Raw genomic sequence first — 26,176 nt, 5'->3', positions numbered from 1 at the left:
GATGTGAAGTATTGCTTCAACCAGTCTCTCTAACCCTGTTCTTTTTATTGACAAATCTTTAGATATTTAGATCTAAAGAACTGGTGAGTGCGATGATCTAGTAAGATCCAAGGCTATATTGGGGTCTGGAAGAATCTGTGCAATGTTTAGTGAAACACGCTTAAGAGCCTCTCCCCTGCATTTGGGGGTTGCTGGGTTGGGCTGGTGCAGCAGCTGGGAAGGCTGTAGGTTTGCTGGTTGGTGTCAGGCTGGCCAGTGGGGCTGGCAGAGGTGCTGTGGTGACTGGTTGGATTTGCCTTAGAGAGAAGGAAATGCCAGCCTGAGGCTGTGAGTAGCCCAGATTTTAAGCAAAGGTACCTGGGTTGATTTCCCTAGCTGTGCCCAAAAACCCCATCCTATCACCTGTAGGCCATGCCCTGGCCCCCTTTACCCTCCACCAACTCAGCTGGCAGGTGTGACCTGCAGTGACTGTACACAGGGGCACGATTAGAAAGGCAAAGGCTCAAACTGGCTCGAGACAAAGTGTAACAAGAAGACAGTCTATCACTACATTAGAAGCAAGAGGAAGCCTGAGAAGCAATGGGCTTAAACTGCAGCAAGGGAGGTTTAGGTTGGACACTAGGGAAAAACTTCCTACCTGGCAGGGTGGTCAAGCACTGGAATAAATTGCCTAGGGAGGGAGGGTGTGGGACTTCCAGCACCGGCGCTAGCTGTTCCCCTAACCTGCTCTTAACAATCAGGGTGATCTGGACAGTGCTGGGTCCTGCCGTGAGGGCAGGAGCCTGGACTCAATAACCTCTCGAGCTCCCTTTCAGCTCTCGTGTTCTAGGATTCCATAGCTCCCGTCAGCTCACTGGTGAAAGCAGAAGGCCTGGGCCCGGCTCTGGCCAGCCCTGATGGATCCTCAGAGGAGCAGGAGATGGTGGGGCCAAGTCCCACAGAGCAAATGCAGCCTTGGGCAAGGGCTATCACACTGAGATGTTACTCCTAGGGGACCATATACAGCCACGTGAGCACAGGTCCCAGCAGGCTGCGAGAGCTGCTTCCCCTACTCGTCCCGTAAAAGGGGAAATGGACGAAGTGCTAAATGACCATTTGTTTTCACCTAACCCGTTCATAATGATTGGACAGCTGACATCATGACAGCCCATGAAAATGAGGTAGGGTCAGAGGCTAAACTAGGGAAGAACAGGTTAAAATTTAGACAAGCGAGAGGTTTTCAAGTCACCAGGGCTGATGAACACTCAAGGAGAGAACACCTGAGCCTTTAGCACTGATCTTCCAAAAAGACCTGGAAGACACGTGAGAGTCCAGATAGGAAAAGGGTAAATGTAAGGACAAGCTGGGGAATTACAGACCAGTCAGCTTAACTTCTGGACCCAGTAAAAGAGCCCCTAATTAAGCAGTTTTGAGAATACCTAGGAGAGGATTGGATGATAACTATCGGCAGGAATTTGTCAAGAACAAATCACATCAAACCAACCTCCTAGCTTTCTTTGACAGGGTAACAAGCCCTGTTGATGGAGAAGAAGGGATAGATGTGATATACCTAGGCTGTAAGGAGGCTTTTGATACAAGCTTACATGACTGTCCTTGTAACAAGCTGGGGAAACACAACCTAGATGGAGCTACTATAAGGTGGGTGAATAAGTGGCTGGAAAACCATTCCCAGAGTAGTTATCAATTGTAAAATCATGCGGGAAGGGCCCACTGAGTGAAATTTCACAGGAATCAGTTTTAAGTCCAGTTCTGTTCACCGTCTTCATCCACAATTAGCTAAGGACCTGGAGAGTACACTTGGAGGGTTTGTGGACAAACACCAAGCAGGGAGGGTTTGGAAAGGCTCTTGGGAGGGAGGGGAGGGTTATAACTCAGAATTATCTGGACAGTCAGGAGAAACGGTCTCATGTAAATAGGATGAACTTCAACAAGGACAAATCCAAAGTACTCCACTGAGGGAGGCCCCATCAATTGCACACATACAAGATGGGAAGAGACTGTCTGGGAAGGAGTAAGGTGGAAAGGGACCCGAGGGGCGAGAGTAGCCCACAAGCTCAAAACGAGCAACAGTGTGACAGTGCCACCCGCACCACGGCTGTATGGAGGAGAGTTGCGAGCAAGACAAGTAGCAATTTTTCTGCTCTCCTCTGCGCTAATAAGGCCTCAGCTGCAGTGTGGTGTCAGTTCAGGAAAGGCAGAGAAATTGGAGAGGGTCCAGAGAAGAGCAACAAGCCTGGTGAACGTTCCAGGGAACGTGAGCTCTGCCGGAAGACCGGGAGAACGGCCTGTGTTTAACCTGGAGGAGAGAAGGCTGCGCGCAGGCCCAACAAGGCTCAGTACCTATTAGGAGGCAGCGTTCTCCTTGGCCTCCGAGAGCAGCACAAGCAGCAATGGGCTTAAATGGCAGCTCCGGAGGGTTAGGTTGGACTTTAGGAAAAAAAAAACACAAACCACTTATGTCAAGGCAGGGAAGCACCGGAATAAAACTGCCTCGGGAGGTTGTGGAATCTCCCTCACCGCTGATTAGACAGACGCAGCAGGGATGGTCTGGATGGTGCTTGGTCCTGCCATGGCCACAGGGCCTGGACGCTGACCTCTGGCAGCCACACTCGGTGCTATGATACTGTGAGGGGGCTGGCGCCCACCTGTGCGGCGCTAGAGGGGCTTTGCGGCCCGGCCCCAGTAGGCGTGTTACCCAAAGCTGGTGGTTTCAGGACAGACCTGCAGCAGGCACAGAACTGCTCAGGCAGGTGGGGAAGAGTCCGACCACCTGGGGCACTGCCCCTCCATGCCTGGGGAAGAGGCCAGAGCTGGCAGGTCATGGACTGGAACGCCTGGCAGCCGCACAGCCTGAGCCCTTCGAAGTGCAGGGGGTGCAAAGGCAGGTCCCCTGCCTGCCCGGGCTCCACTTGGCACCTGGAAGCAGTGGGCACTGCCCAGGCAGAGCTGGCACCCCAAACCTCTTCCTGCACCTCACCCCAGGGCAGAGCCTGCAGGGCTGCCAACCCCTGAGCCCTTGCCCACAGCCTCCCACACCCAGCCCCGCTCCAGGCTGGAGTCCCCTCCCTTCTGGTACCTCAGCAGGGACCTCAGCCCCTCAATTCCCTGCACCAGCACCACAGACCCCTCCTCTCCAGCTGGAGCCCCCCCAACCCCAGGCTGCATCACAACAGCTTGGTCCCCTGCCCCCCATCCTAGCCTGGAGCAGCGCCCAAGGGCAGGGGACAGCAGGAAAGAGGGAGGGGTGCAGGGCAGGGGCAGCTGGTAGGCAGAGCAGCCTGGGACACCCAGCCAGGGAAGACGACTTGCTTTATGGGACCCCCAGAGCAGTGCACAGTGGTGACAGCCACACCCCACAAGCGCCTGCTGCTGGACCCCGGCTGTGCTAACCCCGAGACAAGCGGGAGGGAGTAAGTGCACCCTACGGGGCCCCAGGGGCAGAGGGGGGTGGGAGCTGCTGCCCTCTCGGGGGCAGGCCCTGTGGGGATCTAGGACCCAGGCAGTGCCCCTTCCCCCAAACACCCACCCACACCCACACCCTCTGCTGCAATGCTCTCCAGCAGCCCCTAGGGACCCAGCCCAGGCGAGCCAGGACTCCAGGGCCAGCGCTTCACCCCACAGCAGCAAGCTGCCAAGGGCTGGCACAGGACCTTAGCCCCCAGGCTCTGGCAGGCAGGGGGAGGGGGGTGCCTCTCACTCAGCCATGCCTGCAGGCGGGGGGGGTGGGAAAGGAGAGGCCAGACACATGCAGGTCTCACATCTAGGAGAGCTTTATTAACAGCAGCAGCCAGTCACAGGACAGGAGGGCGTGGGCAGGGAAGGCAGGGCTGGGGTGCAGCCCACACCCTAGCTTAGGGGAGGGGAGGTGGGCACAGCCCTGCACCCCCGGCACAGCCATGCCACAGGCCGCACACCACAGCTGCCTCTCCCACCACCAACAGCTCCGGGGCTTCCCACTACTCCCTGCCCATCTCGACGGAGTGCAGGCAGGCAGACACGGACGCAGGCTGTGCTCATCTCTGGCTGCTGCCGCGCAGGCTGGAGCTGCCTGCGTGAGGCCAGCTCACCCCTTGCCGGCAGCGCCCGGGGCTGAGCTCCAGGGTGGGGGCTTTGATCCATTTGCCGCTGGGGCTGGGGATGCAGCTGGCTGCTGCCAGCCAAGGGGAGTAGCAGGCCAGGGAGCTGCCTCCAGCCCTGGCAGGCAGAGGACAGAGGCTGGACGGTAGGAGCAGCATGCTTGGGTCAGCAGCATTCCCAAAGCAAGGCAGCAGATCCTGGCGCAGCGTCAAGAAGGCTGCATGCTTCCTCCCCGCTCTGCCCCCGCACGTCCCTCAGCCCGCGGCCAAGGGCGGGTCCTCTGCAGCCCAGGTGCACCCAGCCCCGTCCTTCCGGGGGAGCTGGCGATGTGACTGGCGCAGAGGAAGGGAGCACGAGAACCGAATGCCGAGACACGTGAGCACACGAACTGAAGGGCAGTGGAGGAGCAGGGCTGGGCCGGGCCACGCAGTGCGGTGGGAGGGCGCTACTCCTTGGCCCGGCCGATGATGGCCAGGATGTAGAGGAAGATGTTGATGATATCCGTGTAGAGGCTGAGGGCAGCAAAGATGTACTCCTCAGGGCTCAGCGCCAGCTGCTTGTTCCCCAGGATCATCTGAGTGTCCACTGCCAGGAACTGCAGGAGAGGAACCAGAGGTCACCTGGAACAGGCCTCACCAGGCAGGGGGCCGAGGCCATGCCCTGGTACCCAGCCACTCTGCTGCCCCGGAGCCCAGGGGGACATGCAGCCTTGCCCAGCACTGTGGAAGGCCAAGCGAGAGCCATGCTCCGTGCCAGGTGGCATCTCTTCCCCGGGGTCCTGTGAACAGCTACCAGGAGAGACATCCTGCCAGCCTGGCACTACAGCAGGAGCAAGAACAAGCTTCTGCTGGGTCTGGAGCTGTCCCCAACACACGTTGATCCAGGCCTGTGCCTGGCAGCATTGCCACTAGGGGCCCCTGCAGGACAGCAGTGGGAGCAGGTAGATTTGAGGGCCCAGGGTGCAGCCCCATGGCCACGTGGGTGTGGCTTCCCAGCTACGGTGGAGCCGCACACCCCCATAGGGGTGCGCCAGGCCACAGGCCCATTTGAAACCTGGGCCTTCTGCCCACTAGCCGGCTGCAGGTGCAGCCCACGCCTTCCACGGGGCCAGCAGAGAGGCGCGTGCCGGCCGGCTGCCCCCACTCACGCAGGTGAAGAGCAGGGCGCCCAGCGAGGCGTAGACGATGTCCATGATGCGGTTCCGGATGAAGATGCACAGGATGGAGAAGATGAGCAGCACCACCAGGCACACAACCAGCACACCCCGGCAGGAGGTGAAGTCGTACTTGGTCTGCAGGAAAGGACACGGGGGTGTGGCACACGGGTGTCAGCCCCAGAAGAGGGGCCAGGACCTGGCTGTGGCCCAGGACTCGGCAGGTAGCTGCCCTGCCTCTGGGCTATCACTGTGCCAGCTGCCCAGGCCCGAGCAAGGTTCTGGCACGACAGGCTCCGAGGGCAAATCCCCCAGGGTTCAGCACAGACAGCTGGCAGGCTGTCCCAGGTCCTGCCAACCCCACACCCAGCCCCCAGGGACATTGCCATCCCCACCCAAAGCAGCCTGAGGGCATGGCACCCCCGCCACATGGGTTGTTGCTCCAAAGCCCTCCACAGCAGGAAGGCACAGCTGTCCCAGCTCCCCACGTGGGGTGGCTAAGGTTTGGACCATAGGGCACCCCCGGGCACTCAGGTGCCAGGTCCCAGGCAGAGGGCTAGCGCCCCAGATTCACTGGTGGAGAAGGTGTGCCAGGGGATTGGACAGGCGGGGTGCCCCAGCATCCAGCTCCCGCCCTGCCCGCACCCAGGCCAGCATGGGGAGTGAGCACGGCAGGAGGAGCCCCACCCCTCTCACCTGCAAGGAAAAGAGAACAACAGTGAAGCAGACAGCGGCTGTGATGCCCACGGCCATGATGACGGCTTCCGTTTCGTAGAAGCTGGCAATCATCCCCACCATGTAGGAGAGGCTGACGGTCAGGATGGACTGGAGAGAGGGATGCGAGTCAGGGAGGCCAGCCAGAGGGGGCCCCAGCTCGACCGGCATCACTCGAGCGCAGGCAGGGAACAGTCGACAGCCTCCGCCAGGGAGGACACCAGTTAAGGCCCCCAGCGAGATCGTCAGCATCAGCCTCACAGGCTGGGTAGCGAGGAGGCCCCACCCTGCTGCAACGCAGCCAGCTCTCCCCAGGCAAAGGGCAGCTGCTGCCCCAGCCCCACCAGGCCGCGTGCTCAGGACCTAGGGGGCAGCGCCGACTCAGGAGTGTGTCCCGGCGGCCTCCCCTGGAGCCAGCGGCACAGCGCCCCGGGGCTCACTTTGAGGGGAGATCGCCCAGCAGTGCAGGGGCTGGCTCAGCACTCCCACGAGCAGGTGCAAGACCCCAGGGTGAGGGTACGAGCAGCCCCCAAGGGGCTGGGCAGGGAGAAGAGCCCGGAGCACTCAGCCTGGCCACACCCTGCCTGGGCAGTTCTCCCAGCACTCGGAGAGAGGCGGGGGCAGCGTAGGGCCCAGACGATGCCCCAAGCAAGGGGGCTGCAGGCTGCGCTCACCAGAGCGACCAGGTTCCAGGGGTGCTTGCGGCGGAAGTCCCCGCAGCAGCTCAGCACGATGAGGGAGATGAAGAACACGGCATAAGAGATGTAGTACGTCCACACGTTGCGCCTCACAAAGCCACGCACACCCTTCACGAAGGTGAAGATGGCCACGAAGGCAAAGGTCACGCTCAGCTGGAGGGTCAGCACCAGGAACACCTGGGGGCACAGTGTGGGTCGGGTCGGGTCAGGGCAGGGCAGGGCCGGGCCCACTGCGGGATGCCCCCACGCAAGCCAGGGGAGAGCGGCACAGGGCCAGCCCCACCGGGCAGCAGAGCCCCTCACCTTGCGGATGAAGGCCTGGCGGATGCTCTTGTCATCCCAGTTGGTGGTGGGGAAGTCCTGGTTGTCGTAGTACGAGGGCGGCCCCTCCTCGTGGTAGTTGCTGTGCAGCGGGGCTGGAGAAAGGGAGACCGAGAGAGGCTCTCACACAGCCCTTCAGCCCCTGCCCTGCCCAGGAGCAGCCCAGCACCCCGGACCAGCTCAGCGCCGGGGAGCAAGCCCCAGGCCCTACTGCCTGCACTGCCGCCCCAGCATGGGGGCCCAGCCCCTGGGACACCACAGGAGTAGCAGCTCACCAACTCTGGTGGCCACTGTGCTGGGTCTCCAGAGCACGCGGACAGGGCCGCATTGAGAGAAGAGAGGCAGGTGAGAGGGGTCAGGCCGGAGCGGAGGAGCAGAGCCGAGCCACCACTCTGCCCAAGCCCACGCAAGGGCACCCCTGGGGTGAGGCAGTGCCCGTGCCCTGCAGACAGGCAGGAGGCCTCCGGGCCAAGAGTGCAGAGCTCCTAGGAGCTGGGGGAGGAGAGTGCGAAGGCAAGAGGATGCCAGAAGGGACCACGGCCCCAGCATGTGCCAGGCTTCTCCTGCCCAGGGAGGGGAGGTTGCAGAGTCTCCCTTTCCCTCCCTGGGGTGCAAGAGGGCAGCAGACGGGGCGGGGGGAGCACTGTTATCCCCAGAGCAGAGCAGCCCTCCCAGTGCACTGTGCCCGGTGACTCCAGTCATCTCAGCCGCCCCCGCTGCCAGCCCCGGGTCCTGTGCAGGATGCAAGGGGCTGAGAGCTCCCCTGCTGGGCGCGTTACCCAGGCCCAGGTAACGCTGAGCAAAGTGGTGTCCCGAGACCTGGTTACAGGCACGCGGTGCCAGGTGAACCCAAGGGCTGAGCCCGAGCCCGAGCCCGAGCCCGGGCCTGGCTCACAGCCGCAGCAGCTTGCGCCCCACCACGTCCTCTGCTCAGTCCCAGGGACGGGGCTGTGGCGCGAGCGCCCATTTCCCAGCTGTGAGGCAGGCATAAGCCCGCTCGCCACCCTGCAGCGGGGGGCAGGGGAGGGGGGCTGGGCTGGCAGCTCTGCAGCCGGCTGTCAGGAGAGGCCCGGGGCTGGAGCGATGACACCACCAGCTGTGTACCTAGGCTGCTGGGAGCACCGGGTCTCACCCAGCCTGCAGGGGGATGGGGCAGCCCCCCAGCACACCCCTCCACCCTGCCCCCGCTCCGAGCAGCAGCATCACTTACAGCCTTGGCCCTCCGAAACTACGGGCTGTGGCTGGGCATAGGGAGGCTGCGCATACGGCCCTGGTCCATACGGCCCCGCTGGATACATGCCTCCTGCTGGATAGGGCCCTTGAGCGTACGGCCCAGGCGCTGGAGGGTATGGGCCCTGGGAAAAGGCCGGCTGGTTGTAGGGTCCAGGCTGGAACTGGGGCTGTGCATAGGGCATTGCCGGGTAGGGGGGCTGCGTGTAGGCCGGCGGGGCGGGGGGCTGCTGCCCCGGAAACGCAGGGGTCTGAGGGGGGACGCCATCGCCCGACACCAGGAAGCTCTTCTCGTGGGACATGTTCCCAGGCACTGGCTGCCACTGCAGCGCTGAGGAGAAAACAGAGGCGGTGTCAGGAGCAAGGCCTCTAGGTCCTGCCCAGCCGCCCCGGGCCTCCCCGGCCCCAGCCGTGCACGAGCCGAGCCAGGCGGAGGCACCGTGCTGAGGGCCGCCTCGGCTCTGCCCTGCCCGTGGCCCTGAGCAGGAACCTCCCCCGTGCGCCAGGTCCCAGGTCTGCCCCGCTGTGCCCTGCGCCCACAGGGCTGGGAGGAGCCGCCCAGGCGTGCGGGTGGATGGGTGGGACATGGCAGTGCCTGTCCCCGCCGCAGCCGGCTCCTCCTGCTCAGACACGCCCAGCAGTGGGGGCAGCCCACAGGCCTGCCCCTCAGCCAGCCAGCCAGCGCCCCACGGCGCATGTGCCTCTGCCAGGCCCCTCGGGATCCTGCGGGCAGCGAAGGCCAGGACCAGCCGGGGGTGGGGGGACTCATTTCAGCAGCCCGCTTCCACTCCTCCCCCAGCCCACGCCGCCGGCACCCCGCACCCCACACTGCCTGCCCCTGCAGCCCCCTCCCCACTGCAGCCCCCACAACTTGTCCTGGCCAGGCCTGCCCCACCACGCCCCCCACCTCAGCCCCTGCAGCTCACGCTGCCTGGCATAACCCCCCCCCCCCATGCCCCCTCATCTCAGCCCCTTCCCCGCTCCCCAACCTTCCCCAGACTCCTCTGCTGACCCAGCTCCTGCAGCTCCATTGCCACAGTAACCCTGGGCGCAGGCTGCAGGGGGCTGTGCCCTGGGGCCCCCCCAGGGCAGCCTCCCCACACCCGGGCCTGGCACATGCTCATGGGTGCAGCGGGGCAGCTGGCAGGGCCCAGGGCTGGAGGCACCCAGGAGGGCTCCTGGGGCGGGGGCTTCTCTGCTCCCCACAGGGCCCAGCCCCATCGCCGCAGCGGCTGGGGGCAGAGCGGGAGCTGCTGCCAGCTGGCAGGCCCTGAAGGCCCCGCTGGGCCAGATGCCACTGCTGGGGGCTGCCTGGCCCCTGCCCACAAGCCTGGGGGTTCCCCGGCCAGCTCGGCACTCCTCCACGCAGCGGCCTGCCAAGCCCCAGCCCGGCACCCAGGTGCGCTGGCTTTGCAGCCACAGCCCAGGAGGAAGCCCCCGGCACGCACTGGCGACTCTCCGCAGGAAGGGCCTGGCGCAGGGGCCCTGCCGGTGCCAGTGCCAGAGCAGCAGAGACCTGCGCTTCTGCTGGCCTCCCCCAGCTGGGCCTGCGTCGCATCCCAATTCGAGCCCCAGAGCTCCCAGCCCCAGGGAGGGGGCCCCTCCCCACACCCCGGCACAAGGGAACCGGCTGCATCCCCGCAGTCCTACTAACAGCGGCACAACCCTGTCCTCCTCCAGCCACCTCGCAAACCTGCCCTGGGGCCTCCTAGCGACATGCACCCCACAGTGCCCTGCTGCCACCATCCTCTGCGGGGCTCCCCCAGCCCCTCTGCCCTCCCCCCAGAGCCAAAGGGCACAAACCCATTGATTGGGTCCGGTACTGGCGATTCCAGCCAGCGGCCCCAGTCACACAGGGGTCTCCAGCCTGCAGCTCCCTACACACCCCGTCCAAGGCCATGGGCAGCTTCCTCGGGCTATGCCAGGGTCCCAAACCCGCAGCTCAGGGGGGGCAGGAGGGAGCAAGAGCCCACCTAGAGCACTGAACCGGCCCGAGCTGCAGGGGGCTGGCCGTGCCCAGAGGGGTTGGCAGGCAGAGCTCTCGGGGCGAGCTGCTGTGCCAGAGCAGGAGGGACCTGGCGCTGCCCAGCCCTGTCAGGGCCACACCCCTCCTTGTAAAGCCCAGGGCTCAGCAGGAGCAGGGCCTGCTGCCACACAGATTCTGGGAAATCCCTTCCCATTCCCAGCATCAGCTGCCCCACTCACATGACAGTGCTGGGCCGGCCCTTCCCCACCCTGCTGTCAGGCCCACTTTCACATGCATGTGGGCACAGCAGCCACCCGGGCACAGCACCGGGCCAGCTGCCCGGACCCCCCACGCGTCTCAACACCAGCAGCAGCACTCAGCCAGCATCAGCCACCCGGCCTGGGTGTCCAGAGCCCTCCCCGGGACCCCCCCCAGCCCAGGAGAAGCCAGATCAGAGCCCCAAGCCCTGCGCGCCCGGGAGAGGCGCGGCCTGGCCAAGCGCAGCACCCACTTCCCAGCCAACAGCACGGCCTCCCTGGGCTGGGAAGGGCAGTGATGGAGGGGGATGTGGCCTCACGAAAATGCTGCCAGACTTGTGCCCTGGCCCCCCACACTTACACGCTGCCTGGCTGCGTGCTCTGCTCCCCAGGCAGGCTGAGGCACACCCAGGGCAGCAGGAAGAGACCCACAGGCCCCATATCAATGGGGCACGGGAGAAGACACTGGCAAGCCTGGACCCCGGCACCTGGCACCCAGGGGAGGTGGACGTCCTGGCCTCTCCTCGGGGAAGCCGAGCAGCCCTTGCCCAGCTGATGATCCATGGGCAAGACTGGCTGCTGGAAGGAGCCAGGGCTCTCACCTGGCATCCGATTGGAGGTCAGAGGGGCCCCTAGCCAGCCCCATGCCAGGGGTCCCAACAGCGGGGCTGGGCTCTGGCAGATGGTTGAGGCCCCCGTCAGGCCGGCCACTGGTGCGTGCCCTGTGAGAAGTCAGTGAGCGCCATGGCCCTGGTGCATCGCTCTCTGTGGAGGGGGCTCATCTCCCTGGAGGCCTGGCTCAGCAGGACTCGCTAGAGCTCCCGGGTGAAGCCAGGGGCTGCAGATCAGAGGCCCAGGCTAAGGGAGTGGGAAGGCTGTGGAACTACCCCAAGGAAGGGCCAGACCCCTTATGGGTCAGGCCCACTGAAGGGCTCCCCAGAGCCAGGCCACAGCACTGCCACCTCCAGAGCCTATTGCTCCTCTGTCTGATCTCAGACAGACCCAGAGCAGCCCCGCAGCTGAGAAAGTCTCTGGGCACCTGGAGTCCTCGTCTCCCCACCTGCCTCTTCCCAGGCTTGGGGGACAGGCAGAAAACCTGCCTGCCAGCCGGGGCAGAAACTGGCACCCGACTCCAGGACCAGAGCCAGCCAAGACCCGTCCTGTCCCAGTGCGGAGCAGGCCAGCAGCACGTGTGGGGTGTGCACCAGTCCCACCTGCAAAGCCAACTGCACGGCGCCCCCAAGCTTCCCTCTCCTGCCCCAGAAGTGCCCCGGTACCGCCACACACACCTCGCCCCCGTCTCAGCAACAAGGCACAGCACAGAGCGCCCGAGGGCCGGCTGGTGCCGCTCCCCTGAGGGCAGGGCTGAGCCCCCGGCAGGGAGCTTTGGCATTGCAGCCTAGGACGCCCCTGGGAGGAGGGCTCCTCCTCGCCCAGGCACAGGCTACGGAAGTACCAGGCCATGCCCACGTGGGGGGCAACATAACCTGCGCTCCAACCCCAGGCAGGCCCTGGGCCAAGCTGCCCCCTCCAGGCAGAGCCCAGATCAACGTGCAGCAGGAGTCAGATGACAAGGGCAGAGGCCCCGATCAAGCCTAATGCTCTTTACATAAACGGCAGGAGCTTCCCCAGCCTTGAGCCCTGCTGGTCACAGGACTCCGAGCAAGTCACAAGGGTCCGGAGGAGGACAGCGGGCAGGGTCTGCCTTGTTCCCAAACACTATTACAATGTGGAGGGGCGGGGAAACGGCCCTGCAGGCTCCCCCCGCCCCCCACGTAGGCGACAGCACCCAGTGGGTTCAGAGAGCCGCATGTGGCCATAGACAGGCACCCAATCTCCAGCTCAGTGGTCAGCAACACACACACACACACACACACACACACACACACACACACACCCCCCCCCGGCCGAGCTGGGGAATCGGTGGAGGCTGGCCCCCTTCTGCCTGGCACTGCCTGCTGGGGGCAGACGGGCGACAGGGCCCACTGGCAGGTCCGGGAGCCCTGCTCTGGGACACTGGCGAGGCCGGCTTGCATTGTGCAGCTGACCAGAGACCTGCACGGCACACACTGGGCACTCCACCACCACGCAACTCGATGGGCAGCCAGGGACCCTCCACAGCATGAATCAGCTCCAGCTGGAGCTGGTGACACGGAAGGGGCGCTTGGCCCTCGTGCTTCAGGCACGAGCTGCTCCCCGCCCTGGCTAGAGATGGGCAGCCCACCCAGCCCCCAAGCCACATGCCAGACCTGGGACCCCAGCTAGGGGGCAGGCAGTTCCCAGCACTAGGGGCCCCCAGCCTGGCTGGCTATCGCCTCCTGCTGCCCCAGTTACACGTGCCCTGGTGCTGGGGACCAAAGCATAACTCAGCCTGCAAGGATGGGGCCTGGCCTGGCCGGGGGGTTGGGGTGGGGGGTGGGACTCCGCCTATCCCTCTCCTTCACCTCCCCCTCTGCCGGCTGGGGGGGGTTGGGTTTCCACACCCTGCAGAGAAACCCCCCAGGGCAGAATCAAGCTCCCTTGCCCACCCCACAGAGTGGGGTCTCAGATACATACGTCCGAGTGGCGTCCGACAGGCCCCGGGTTCAGAGGTCAGTGCCCGCCCCTGTCCCACTGCGCACAGGCCTGGCGGCCGCAGAGCAAAACAAACGCCACCTCCCCAGAGCGGCTCAGCCTGCTGAGTCACCAGCCCAGCAAGTCCAGAGAGCAGCAGCTTCCCTCTCAGCACCCGCCAGCCCTGCCGGGAAAACACCCTTCTCCCAGCTGCAGTAAGTCAGCCCGCTCCACGGAGGGGCCAGCTTCGGCCGTCAGCCCAGCGGCAGTGGGTCCCAGGCGCCTGCTCCCAGCCTCCTGCTGGAGCCCTGCGGGTCCGCTCCTCCGCCAGCCTAATCCCACGCCGGTGACATCAGCCGCACGCCGGGAGGGGCAGCCAGACAAAGCCCCAGCCATCTGCACTCAGCCAGCAACAGACACCGCAGCCGCCCCCCAGCTCCAGCCTGGGCCCTGCGAGCTGCACCGCCGCGGCTCTGGAACAGGCAGCGGAGGGATGCGGCACAAGCCTGGGAAGCCTGCGGCGCTACAGACCAGCAAGGCTGGAAGCCAATCGCAGCCGCAGCCATGTCACGGTCAGGGCACCTGCAGAGACTGGCTTCTACAGCGTGTGCCAGCCCCACAGCAGAGCAGGGCGGCATGTCCCCTTCCTGCAAAAACAAACCCCCATGGAAACCCAACGGCCAGGCTGAACAGTCGGTGACCGGCAGCAGGGGCGCAGCCCTGGCACCCAAGCCAACAGGCGAGGGACTTCACCTTCACAGCTCAGCTCCAAGGCCAGCGCCTGGCCCCACTGGCTCCATTTGCAGCCCGAAGGTGCCGGCCTGGGCTGGCAGCCCAGCTGGAAGGAAAAGGGGTACCAGTGCCAGGGAACCAGGGGGGGCAGTTAGCCAGAGGTGGTTTCATCCATCACAGGCAGGGTTGGCACTGCCATGGGGGCACTCTGCCCCCCCGGGCCAGGGACGTTGCCCAGCCAGGCTTTATGGGACGTGCCAATAAGCAGCTTTGCTCTAACTCGCTCTAATTCCACCACGCGGCCTATTTATGGCATCCAAAACCCTAATCCCGCAGCCTCGGTGAGGCGCTGCACATGCTGGGGGCGCTGCGCCCCATCCCCAGGTCAGCACAGCCTTTCACTGCATGCAGCCCCTGGGCCTCTGCGGCTCAGCTCTGGGCTCCACCACTCAGGGCTGCCTGCACCACACAACCCCCCTTGGACCCACGCAGCAGGCGCTCGGTGCCAACAGAGCCTCCGAAATCCCTGCACGGCGCTGTGGCAAAGTAAGCAATGCTGCTGCCCCATGCAGTTGGGTGCCTCATTGCTGCAGTGACAGAAGCAGCGTGTCAGAGCCCAGGAAACGCAGCACCGAGCAGGAACCAAGACACCAGGCCCTCACACGGTGCTGGCAAGCTACAGGCAGACGGACACCCTGCAGCCACCCGGGGCAAGGGTCTGCACGCAGAGCAGCTTCCTCTTGGCGCAGTTCTCCTTCAGGGCCCACGGCAACGAGGCCCAGCCTGCAGCCCAGCTCGGAGCAGATTAGCACCCAGCCAAGGGGACTAGCAGCCGGATGGAGGCAGAGCCCAGAACAGCCAGCCTGGTGCCCTCTCTCCCCACAGCCACCTGGGCCAAGGGCCACAGAGGGAGCGGCCCCTCCCCGTCACCCACTGCCAGCCTCTGGCAAGCAGAGGCCATGAACCAGCCTGGCCAACAGCCACCGACAGACCGGGCCTCCAGGCTTCACCTCCTTTTTGGAACCCTGTTGCCCTCCACCCTGGTGAGGGGTCCCAGGGGCCAGCCCCATGCTGGGTGCAGAGAGACGTCCTTCTGTCTGGCCCTCTTAAACCTGCGACACCGAGTTCTTGTAACCCCACCCCATCACTTTGTACTGTCTCCACACCAGGTGCCATTGTACAGTACTGTCAGGTTCCCCTCAGTCCTCCCTCTCCCACGCTGCCAGCCCCCGTGTTATTCCATTCCTCTCCCGCCACACGGCCGCCTTCCAGAGCCCCCAGCACTGGACTGGCAGAGGCTCTGAAGGGTCCCCCCCTCTTGGAACAGAGCACCCAGTCCTACAGGCCCTGCTGAAGATGCTGGTTCCCTGCAAGTTTACACGGACGAGACAGAAAACAGCTTTTTGCCTCTAGTCCTTCCCAAGGGATCCCTGACACAGGCCTAGCTAATGGCACACCAGGGCTGTCTGCACCAGCACCAGCTGCACAAGAAAGCCCAGGCTACTTGGATGCAGTGCAGCTCAGCTCCACCATGCCAGGCTGCCTTTGCAGGCTACAGGCATTACCTGCCCACAGGTGAGGGGCTCCCTCACAGCTATTTTCACCAGCCTGTGACCCCTTCAGTCTGGGAGCAGCTGGCACACGGCAGGGCCTGGTGACAGCACAGCTGCCAGACATGCCTAGCAAGGCCACCCTGTGGTGGAAGCAGGAGCCAGAGCCTGTCCCACAAGAATGATAAGAACATAAGAACGGCCATACTGGGTCAGACCAAAGGTCCATCAAGCCCAGCATCCCATCTGCCGACGGTGGCCAATGCCAGGTGCCCCAGAGAAGGAGAACAGAAGACAAGTGATTTATCTCCTGCCATCCATCTCCTGCCTGGCTTGGTGGCAGCAGCCCAGCAGCTTCACGGCTTTTGACAAGAGGATCACCAAGATGGCTTGAGACCATCAGCACAGCGGGGAGGGGTGGGGGGGCTGCAGGTCAGAGTCAAGGGACTTCAGCAGAGAAGCTGCTCTGCCGCTTGCCTGGCTCTGCCTGCCCTGAGCTCTCAAAGTAGTGCTGGCCAGACACTTCACACGCCACCCTGACCCCAACAGGTCAGACCCTTTGTGATGGCGTGGGGGATAGCTGGGGGGGGGGGGGGGGGGCTCACAGAGGGTGTGGGGCTCCTGCTGAGGGTAACCTTGACGACCAGGTAACACCTTTGTACTGCAGACAAAGGAGGAGGTGGAGCCTGAGGGGTTTGAATTGGAACTGGGAGTTGGAAGCAGTGGGTCTGGGCTGAGAGCGCGAGACCAAGGAGGGGGCCAGGCCCCAGCTCTGGGGGCCCCCTCGGGGCCTCCTCTCCCCAGCATGGATTGGGCTGGCTGTCTCCGCTGGCTGCACTGACTCCGCTGTACGATGCTGTGTCCTGTCTGCTAATAAACCCGCTGTTCTCCTGCGGAGTGAGTCACTCCTGCCTGCAGACAGGGTGCAGAGCTTGGGGGACCCCAAACCCTACCACAGTGGGGTCAGGAGTGGGATGTACAGCACCCCGAGGATGGAGCATCCAGCAGTAAGAGACTGGGGTGCAGGAGGAAGAAGGGGGGCCTGCGAGACCCAGGTGTGCTAATGGGCAGTGAGGTGCAGTTCCCCAAAGGCGGAGAGGCCTGCGGCCGAACCCGAGCAACTGCGGTTGTGGTCCTTGAGAGGGGGTGTCATGCCCAATGAGAGGTTACTCCTGGGAGACCACTGAAGTGGGTCCCAGAAGGTGGAGGGGCCAAGGGCCCAACCCCCAGGAACAGGCAACCCATGAGGAGGCTAACAGGCTGAATAAGTTCTTCCCAAGACTGTGGTCATGGTCCTTGACAGCAGGTATCACAGGGAAGAAGGGGTTCCGCTGGGAGTCTGTTGGAGTCGGCCCCAGATGGTGGAAGGGCTTACGGCCTAACCCCAGGGAGCTTGTGACCCGCAAGAAGCCTGGCACACTGAAGGGATTCATCCAGGGATCGTGGGGTGCAGAGGGCATCAGCCTGAGAGCCTGCAACCATGCTCAGCAACTCCGCTGTGAAGTGGCAGCATCTGGAAGCTGAATCGAGATTAAAGGAGCTGGACAAGGCAGCGTGGATGTGCAGTGGCAGAGCTGAGGGTTAAGGAAACTCCTGCAGGGGTGGGCCCAGATCAGGGCAGGGAACCCTGGACTGCCTGGAGCTCTGAACCGAGCAGCCTTCCACAGCTCAAGGAGGGAAGAAGAGATTCCAACCCATCATCTACTAGTGGCCAAGACAGACCTGCGAAGAGTTTTCCAGGCCTGGGCCGAGGAAGGTGCCTGTGTGTCTGTGCAGGAAAGCAGCTTGTCCACTGCGAATGGCAAGTTGTCAGTGAGAGAAGCTGCTTCACCTTCTGGGCATGTGTCTGAGACCAGCCGGGGGGGGGCTGGGACAAAGGAGAGAGTGTCTCCCATTGTCTGTCTGTGCTGAACAGCAGCAGCAGCCTGGGGAGAGAGCAGAGCCTGCGTTTGGAAAAGGTGCCAATGAGGAAACTAGTCCATTGTCTGAGGAGGATTCCCCAGCCTGGGGTGGCTGGAGAGGGAAGCACCAGAAAAGAGCATTCCAGGTGTGACTCTGAATCCAGCCATGGGGGCTGGAGCAGAGGGAATGGCTCTGGGATGGGCAGTGGTATCCCTGATAAGGACGCTGGTCCTTGGTGCAAGAAAGGTGCTTCTGCTTCCAGGGAAGTGAATCCTTTGTCTGAGCCTGGGGGGGTCAAGATGGGGCCAAGATCCCAGAGCTGGATCTGGGTGCAGCTGAAGCCCAGATGGGAAGTGGGTCTACCTCTGTGTCTCTCAGGGAGGATGATGCTTTAACGGGGTCTAATCCAGTTAGTATCATCAGGGAATCCCAGAGACCAGATGATTCTGGTACTTGTTCTTTGCCTGAGGCTGAGGTGTTAGGAGGAGTGGGTGAGAAGAGTCTGTCTGACCAGAGTCATCCTCCAGCCAGGACACAGGAAGAGCAGACTGGCAATGGAGTTCTGCTGCCTGATGTAGAGAAAGAAGCTGGTAGCAGAGGGGAGGAAAGGGATCCTGACCTTCTGTCTGGTGGTACTGGCTGTCTGCCTGGAGGAGGATTATGTGGGAATCTGCCTCAACAGCCAGAAGTGATCCTGGCTGTAGGTGAACCCCAGGAGCTGGTTGTGGCTCAAGAGAGCAGTGCCCCTGTGGAGGCAGACGGGTGAGTTGTTGTTTGAGGGAGCTCTTGAGGAAGAGAATTTCCCTGAAACTTTTCCTGACCCGTCTGTGGGGACTGCAGAAAATGGGAGTGAGGTGAAGGAGAGTGAACAGGAAAGGTGCTTGTCTGCAAGAGCCAGAGCAGCCCTTTACCTGGGGAGAAGTCTGTTTCAGTTCCTGATGGCCAGGACCTGCCTGAGTGTGAAACACTGGCTGTGCTCTGCAAGGGTCCAAAGCAGGCAGGGTAAAGGTTTCTCAGGAACTGGAAGCTGGTCCCAGTGAAAACTCTCAGGGAGTGTGAGCAGCCCTGTGATAACCAAGTGAAACAGCTGCACAGTCAATCTCTGTAGGATGCAGGAGAGGGCCAGCAACTCCCTGTCTCCAGATGGTGGAAACACTTATACTCTCATACTGGACTCCACTTCTGATTCCATGGGGGAGGCAGAAGTTGGAGGTGGAAGGACAAAGGAGCTTTGGGCCTGGTGGGCCAGTAAGGGATAAACAGGGATTCCTTCATGTGGATTCTGACTCTGGGACTCACAAAACAACTCTCAGAAAGCAGTTTGGTTTGCAAATTTCCAGACTGGCTGGGAGGGGGCCGTCTCCCCGAGATCATCAATGGCCCAGCTCTTGTTAGAAGGGAAGGCACAGCCAGAGAGATCAGATTTCCACCCCAGGGGGCAAGGGGAAGATTAGAACTTGTATCGGAGGGGTAGCCGTGTTAGTCTAGATCTGTAACAGCAACAAAGGGTCCTGTGGCACCTTACAGACTAACAGAAAAGTTTTGCGCATGAGCTTTCATGAGCACAGACTCACTTCCTTGATGGTGCAAAGAAAGGCCTCAGCCATTTAGCCCCAAAATGCCAGATTCTCAAGGAGGTTACACAAAGGTTGTGGTCTACCAAAGAGCAAACAAACATACAGTTGCAATGGGTTTGTTCTGTTACTCATGCTGACGGCTGCAACCAATGGGTGCTGCTACCCAAAGCTGTAGAATTGTACCATGTACTGAATGTTTGGAAAGAGCCATGTAACATGGTGACATTGATGAATAAGAACGAGTTGTATGTTGAAGGAGTTTGTAATTCTGATTGAAATGTCACCATTGTTCCCTGTAACTAGTCTTGCAACCTCTCACATGAGGAGGAACATTCCAAACCTCTTGGGTGGCATGGAAGGGGAAACTGAGGCACACCACCATTGTGGTGGTCTGGCTAAATGCCAAGGGCAGAAAGCATTTGTACCTTCTTTTACTGGACTGTAACTAAATTCCAGACATTGGCTGGAGCAGCTGTATGGACTGGTGGGCAGATGGGGCAGGGCCCAGACCAGAGGAGAACTGTTTGACCTGCTGGTGCTGCAGCAGCTGTATGGGCTCTGCCTACCTGACTTGAGAACGTGGCTGATGGACCCGAGACCAACCAGCCCGAGGGAACTAAAGGGACTTGCCCGGCTGCATCACATGAAAAGGGCCAAGACCAAGCTCCTGACCTGGAGCCTCCCCCAGCACGATTATGACATGGAGGTGGTGCACATCAAGGGGAGCACTGAGGGTGCAGGCGATGCCCTGTCACAAGGGGAAGACCCCAAACTTCCCCAGGTCACTGGCTGAGTGACCCCACTCAGTTCAGTCTGGAAGTGGGGAGAGATGTGATGGAGTGGGGGATACCTGTGTGTGTGTGTGGCTCACAGAGGGTGTGGGGCTCCTGCTGAGGGTAACCTTGACCACCAGGTAACACCTTTGTACTGCAGACAAAGGAGGAGGTGGAGCCTGAGGGGTTTGAATTGGAACTGGGAGTTGGAAGCAGTTAGTCTGGGCTGGGAGAGAGAGACCAAGGAGGGGGCCAGGCCCCGGCTCTGGGGGCCCCTCGGGGCCTCCTTTCCCCAGCATGGATGGGACTGGCTGTCTCTGCCGGCTGCACTGACTCCTCTGTACGACGCTGTGTCCTGTCGGCTAATAAACCCGCTGTTCTCCTGCTGGGTGAGAGTCACTCCTGCCTGCAGATGGGGTGCAGAGCTTGGGGGACCCCGAACCCCATCACACCCTTCCCGTCCTGGGGCAGGCAGTGCAGCACCCAAGGGGAGTCTGTGATTAGCCACCTGGCACTGCAGCCTGTGCAGGGCTGGAGCTGCTAAAGGAGGAGGGCAAGTGGCAGCCACAGGACCACATGCAGCTTCCCCCAAGCCAGCAGCAGGTGCTCTGCTGACATGTTGCATTCTGTGCCTGTGTCAGCACAGCACACACAGCTCAGAGCTGCAGTGTCCCTGCACCCAGAGAAACGCCCAGTGGGCTGCTTCTGGAGCAGCCTGCTACTCTGGGGCCCCCAGCCCCCGCACCAGACAGGACTGCAGAGCTGCCTGGGCCCAGCATTTGCTCTCCCTCTGCCTGCTGCCAGGAACACTGCTGCAGCAGAGACACAAGCTGCAGTCCTGGCCATGCCTGGCCGTTCTGCGCGGAGTGGTCCACAGCAAGGCCAGGCCCAGACCCCAGGGTCAGGCAGGCACAGCATGCACCCCAATGCCGCCCACCCCCCACCAATGCTAGGGAACGAGCTGTCTGGTTTTGGGGGCCCTTACCCTGCCCATTCTCACCCCACTCCACCCCAGCAGCTGGCAGGTGCCCAGGCTCAAACCACAGGCTCTAGGGCCATGCTCGAAAGGAGCAGCGGGAAGGAGCCTAGTGCTCACGCCTAGGGCGGTGCACCAGACACCCTGGTCTGGCCTCTCGGCACTTGTGCGCTGGGCCCAGCTCCGCAGTGCCGCTCCCCTTGCGGCGCCATGGCCCCAGACAGCCGTCCCGGCAGCTCCCCGGCCCAGGAGCAACGGCCCGGCTGCAGGCTGGCCCTAGCGCCGGCCGCCCCAGGCACACCCGCAGGGGCAAGCCCAGCTGCTGCCCGCTCGGCCTGCGGCGCTGGCGAAAGGACCCACCCTGCACTGCAGGGCCCGGCACGCAGCCCAGGCCCCCGCGGCTGCCCCCGCACCGCCAGCGAGACCGGGAGGCTGCGATGCTCCTGCCGGCAGCCCGGGCCCGCACCGGCTGCACCCGACAGGCTCTGGGCCCCGGGAGAGGCAACTCCAGGCCGGGCTCCCCGCGCCGCCCGCGCCCCGAGCCCCCCCCAGCCTCCCGCACGCACCGCGCTCCCCCGAGCTCCCCCCCAGCCTCCCGCACGCACCGCCCCCCCCCCGAGCTCCCCCCCACGCACCGCGCCCCCCCCCCCGAGCTCCCACCCAGCCTCCCGCACGCACCACGGCCCGGGCCCCTGAGCCCCCTCCCACCGCTCCCGCACTCACCGCACACGCCCGCGGTGACCCCAGATGCAGCTGCCGTTGCGTCGGGCGGGGCGGGGATAACGGCGAGGGGGCGGGGCTGACACGCTGGCCACGCCCTCGACACGCCCCCTTCGGCCCCTCGGAAGGGCCCGGAAGGCCCCGCCCACCAGAACCGGGGCGGCTGTTGAAAAGCGGGGGCGGCTCGGGGCTCCTTCGGGGGGGTTGGGGCCGCTCCGTGGGGAGATGCTGGGGGGTGGTTGGGAGCTGCTCCCTGGGGAGACGCTGGGGGGGGCTGGGACCCCTCACTGGGAAGATGTTGGGGGGGGCGCTGGGGATCGCTCGACGGGCCCCAGGTGCTGCACTGACCCAGCGCTGCGAGTCCTCCACGTGTAACATGCGAAGGGCTCGAACCGAGACACACGGAACAGGGTGAGAGAGACCAGCTGGGTGAGGCGTAAGGTACATCCCCTGCACGGACCTCAGCACCACGGGCTACATCCCACAGCCCCTCCACGTGTCACTGTGTGCCAGCAATGCCCCCCCGGGTACAGCCCACAGCCCCTCCACGTGTCACTGTGTGCCAGCAATGCCCCCAGGTATATCCCACAGCCCCTCCACGTGTCACTGTGTGCCAGCAATGCCCCCCCGGGTACAGCCCACAGCCCCTCCACGTGTCACTGTGTGCCAGCAATGCCCCCCGCGTACATCCCACAGCCCCTCCACGTGTCACTGTGTGCCAGCAATGCCCCCCCGGGTACAGCCCACAGCCCCTCCACGTGTCACTGTGTGCCAGCAATGCCCCCCGCGTACATCCCACAGCCCCTCCACGTGTCACTGTGTGCCAGCAATGCCCCCCGCGTACAGCCCACAGCCCCTCCACGTGTCACTGTGTGCCAGCAATGCCCCCCCGGGTACAGCCCACAGCCCCTCCACGTGTCACTGTGTGCCAGCAATGCCCCCCCGGGTACAGCCCACAGCCCCTCCACGTGTCACTGTGTGCCAGCAATGCCCCCCCGGGTACAGCCCACAGCCCCTCCACGTGTCACTGTGTGCCAGCAATGCCCCCCGCGTACAGCCCACAGCCCCTCCACGTGTCACTGTGTGCCAGCAATGCCCCCCCGCGTACAGCCCACAGCCCCTCCACGTGTCACTGTGTGCCAGCAATGCCCCCCCGGGTACAGCCCACAGCCCCTCCACGTGTCACTGTGTGCCAGCAATGCCCCCCGCGTACAGCCCACAGCCCCTCCACGTGTCACTGTGTGCCAGCAATGCCCCCCCGCGTACAGCCCACAGCCCCTCCACGTGTCACTGTGTGCCAGCAATGCCCCCCCGGGTACAGCCCACAGCCCCTCCACGTGTCACTGTGTGCCAGCAATGCCCCCCGCGTACAGCCCACAGCCCCTCCACGTGTCACTGTGTGCCAGCAATGCCCCCCGCGTACAGCCCACAGCCCCTCCACGTGTCACTGTGTGCCAGCAATGCCCCCCCGGGTACAGCCCACAGCCCCTCCACGTGTCACTGTGTGCCAGCAATGCCCCCCCGGGTACAGCCCACAGCCCCTCCACGTGTCACTGTGTGCCAGCAATGCCCCCCCGCGTACAGCCCACAGCCCCTCCACGTGTCACTGTGTGCCAGCAATGCCCCCCCGGGTACAGCCCACAGCCCCTCCACGTGTCACTGTGTGCCAGCAATGCCCCCCCGGGTACAGCCCACAGCCCCTCCACGTGTCACTGTGTGCCAGCAATGCCCCCCCGGGTACAGCCCACAGCCCCTCCACGTGTCACTGTGTGCCAGCAATGCCCCCCGCGTACAGCCCACAGCCCCTCCACGTGTCACTGTGTGCCAGCAATGCCCCCCCGCGTACAGCCCACAGCCCCTCCACGTGTCACTGTGTGCCAGCAATGCCCCCCCGGGTACAGCCCACAGCCCCTCCACGTGTCACTGTGTGCCAGCAATGCCCCCCGCGTACAGCCCACAGCCCCTCCACGTGTCACTGTGTGCCAGCAATGCCCCCCCGCGTACAGCCCACAGCCCCTCCACGTGTCACTGTGTGCCAGCAATGCCCCCCCGGGTACAGCCCACAGCCCCTCCACGTGTCACTGTGTGCCAGCAATGCCCCCCGCGTACAGCCCACAGCCCCTCCACGTGTCACTGTGTGCCAGCAATGCCCCCCCGGGTACAGCCCACAGCCCCTCCACGTGTCACTGTGTGCCAGCAATGCCCCCCCGGGTACAGCCCACAGCCCCTCCACGTGTCACTGTGTGCCAGCAATGCCCCCCGGGTACAGCCCACAGCCCCTCCACGTGTCACTGTGTGCCAGCAATGCCCCCCCGGTACAGCCCACAGCCCCTCCACGTGTCACTGTGTGCCAGCAATGCCCCCAGGTACATGCCACAGCCGCAAACTCTTGGCCAGAGAGCGAAGGGATTCTCAGCCCACATGAGAGATCTCAGCACACGTAAGCTGGTCAGGGAGCAGGTCAGTGGAGTGGGCCACTGTGTGAAAGGCCTGAGAATTTGTCTTAGACCCAAAAGCCTTTAATACCAGAGGAAGTTGTGAGTTGTTCATATTCAAATCTGCCACATTAACACCTGCTCACATTAGCATTGCTCACCTCGAGCATATTTTTCTGATTTGTGAACCTTGATCACTGGTTTTTGGTTCTCTGTGCCTTAAATATCGAGTCTGGCCTGGTCTGAAGAAGTGGGTCTGTCCCACAGAGGCTCATCACCTAATAAATTATTTTGTTAGTCTTTAAAGGGCTACTGGGCTGCTGGTTTGTTTTGACCTTAACACCTGTTATGAACAGAGACAACAACTACCTCCCACAGTCCTTGCACTGCCTCTGTTCCTTTGATGCTCGTAATTACCTCAGGCAGGACACTTGCCACCCCCCACCCCCACCCCCACCCCTCTCCTTCCCTCCTATGTACTTGATTTGTCGGTTTGAATTGCAGTTGTTTTGTTTTTTGTTTTTCGGACCTCTGTCCTCACAGATGTCCGTCTGGCCTGGAAATGGGATTGATCTGAAGAAGTGGGTCTGTCCCATGGAAGCTCATCACCGAATAAATCGTTTTGTTAGCCTTGAAAGAGCTGCATCTCTGCTGCTTTGTTCTGTTGGAATACAGACTACCAGGGCCGCCTCTCTGTAGCTATTGATGCAGCCAGCAGCGTTCTGTGCTCATTTCATGAAAGCCTCTGAAAACACACCCCATGGGGGCAGGATCCCAGGGCACGTTGGCCTCATTACTGGAGACTGAACCCTGGAACACAGATGGTCCTTACTGGGGCCATTTTACAGTTTTCCGTGTGGAGGGAAAAATCCTTTCTTCTTCCCATCGGCACTGGAGGGTCAGGGACACCTGAGCAGGTGAGCTGCTGTGGCAAACTGCCTGTGATGGGGTGGGTGGGTGTGAGAGTCAGACTGGATGTGTGTGACAGGCGCAGCTGATCACACAGGCTAAGGATGACCCCTGGGGCTGTAACCTAGGCTGGTAGGTAACAAACACCTCTGCCCTGAACACAGAGCAGGGAGGAGCCTGGCTCGGTTTGAATCAGAAGCAGCAGTTGGAAGCTGTGGGGGAGCTGGAAGGCAGCCAGCCTGTGGAGGGGAGGCTACACTCCAGAGGGGGCCCCCCTCGGGCTCCGCTCCCCAGGACGGGTTGGAATGACTGTCTCTGCCGGCTGCACTGACACCTCTGTGCTGAGCTGGGCCTCTGTCGCCTCATAAACCTCCTGTGCTACCTCTGAGCGAGAGTCACTCCTGCTTGTGGATGGGGTGCTGAGCTTAGGGACCCCTGAACCCCATTACATGGCCATTGGTCTCTGGTTTCACCAGCACACCCCAGTCCATTTACATGTCAAAACAAAAGCAGTCCAGTAGCACTTTAAAGACTGAAAATAATGTATTAGGTGATGAGCTTTCATGGCACAGGCCCATTTCTTCAGATCTGATGTGACATGTGAATGGACTGGGATATGCTGGCAAAACCAGAGACCAATGGCAGTGTACTGGGGTTCAGGGGTCCCCAAGCTCAGCACCCCGTCTGCAGGCAGGAGTGACTCTCACTCGGCCAGTAGAACAGGAGGTTTGTTAGGCGACAGAGGCCCAGCTCAGCAAGGTGTCAGTACAGCCGGCAGAGGTCTGAAGAAGTGGGTCTGTCCCATGAAAGCTCACCACCTAATACATTATTTTGTTAGTCTTTAAAGTGCTACTGGGCTGCTTTCTGTTTTGCTAGTACATAGACTAGCACAGCTCCCTCTCTGCTTCCATTTACATGTGGGATGGATGTCTGGGCATCTGATCTCAATCCCACTGCTCAGCCCAGCTCACCTGCCCAGGGGAGCTGCTGTGGGGCTCTGTCATTGGCTGCAGCCCAGGGGACAAGTCCCAAACTCCTGAGCTGTGCAGTCGACGCCTGGGCCTTTGCTTAGTCCATCATCCTGGCCGGGAGAGTGAGCACACCTCCCGCTGTGCACCCTTGGCTCTACAACATCTGTAACACAGCTCTAGCGCCAATCTCCATAACGTCGCACACAAACACGGCAGACACAGAAATTGCAGAAACATATTCAGGGCATTGGTTGCTACGTTCCAGCCACTGGATCAGCTATTGGCTTCCCAAGAGCTCTGCTGAGACCGATGTAAGGACCAGATAGCTGGGCCCCTTGCTGACTGTGTTTGAGCCTGCCCATGAACCAGCAGCTCCCCAGCCACAGGGCCACAGCTGGAACATGGGGAAACTGAGGCACACCTAAGCACCATAAAATCCCATGAACAATTCCTGCTGTGTCCCAGGGTTGTGAGGCTGCTGCTGGCACATGGCGGCTTACCCTGCAGGTAGATCTAGGGACAGGGGCAGAACCAGTGTAGGGGCTGCAAAACAGGTCCTGTCTGGGGAGGCTGAGAATCCAAATGCCCTCAGCCTGTTGAAGGGGAGGGGAGCAGCCAGGTGCTGAGTGCTGGGCAGAGCCCTCTGCAGCCTGTACATGCAT

General features: G+C 62.4%; 1 protein-coding gene across 3 annotated transcripts; it reads right to left on the bottom strand.

Annotated features, from left to right (window-relative positions):
- Positions 1-3,754: 3,754 nt before the first annotated feature.
- GRINA (glutamate ionotropic receptor NMDA type subunit associated protein 1) lies at positions 3,755-21,252 on the bottom strand. Of its 3 annotated transcripts, none has more exons than XM_074985542.1 (7): positions 21,203-21,252; positions 8,174-8,524; positions 6,946-7,058; positions 6,619-6,819; positions 5,927-6,055; positions 5,225-5,368; positions 3,755-4,672 (listed from the first exon to the last, which is right to left on the bottom strand). In XM_074985542.1, the coding sequence occupies exons 2-7, from the start codon at positions 8,493-8,495 to the stop codon at positions 4,523-4,525; spliced, it is 1,059 nt and encodes a 352-aa protein (XP_074841643.1). In that variant the 5' UTR covers positions 8,496-8,524; positions 21,203-21,252; the 3' UTR covers positions 3,755-4,522. The 3 variants fall into 3 exon arrangements, with proteins under 3 accessions (XP_074841643.1, XP_074841645.1, XP_074841644.1); XM_074985544.1 differs by having other exon boundaries at positions 8,264-8,524; XM_074985543.1 differs by lacking the exon at positions 21,203-21,252 and adding an exon at positions 12,973-13,277.
- Positions 21,253-26,176: the final 4,924 nt, after the last annotated feature.

Source organism: Carettochelys insculpta, chromosome 2, assembly GCF_033958435.1.
Source record: "Carettochelys insculpta isolate YL-2023 chromosome 2, ASM3395843v1, whole genome shotgun sequence".
NCBI lineage: Eukaryota > Metazoa > Chordata > Testudines > Carettochelyidae > Carettochelys > Carettochelys insculpta.
This window is presented reverse-complemented; position numbering and strand designations above follow the sequence as displayed.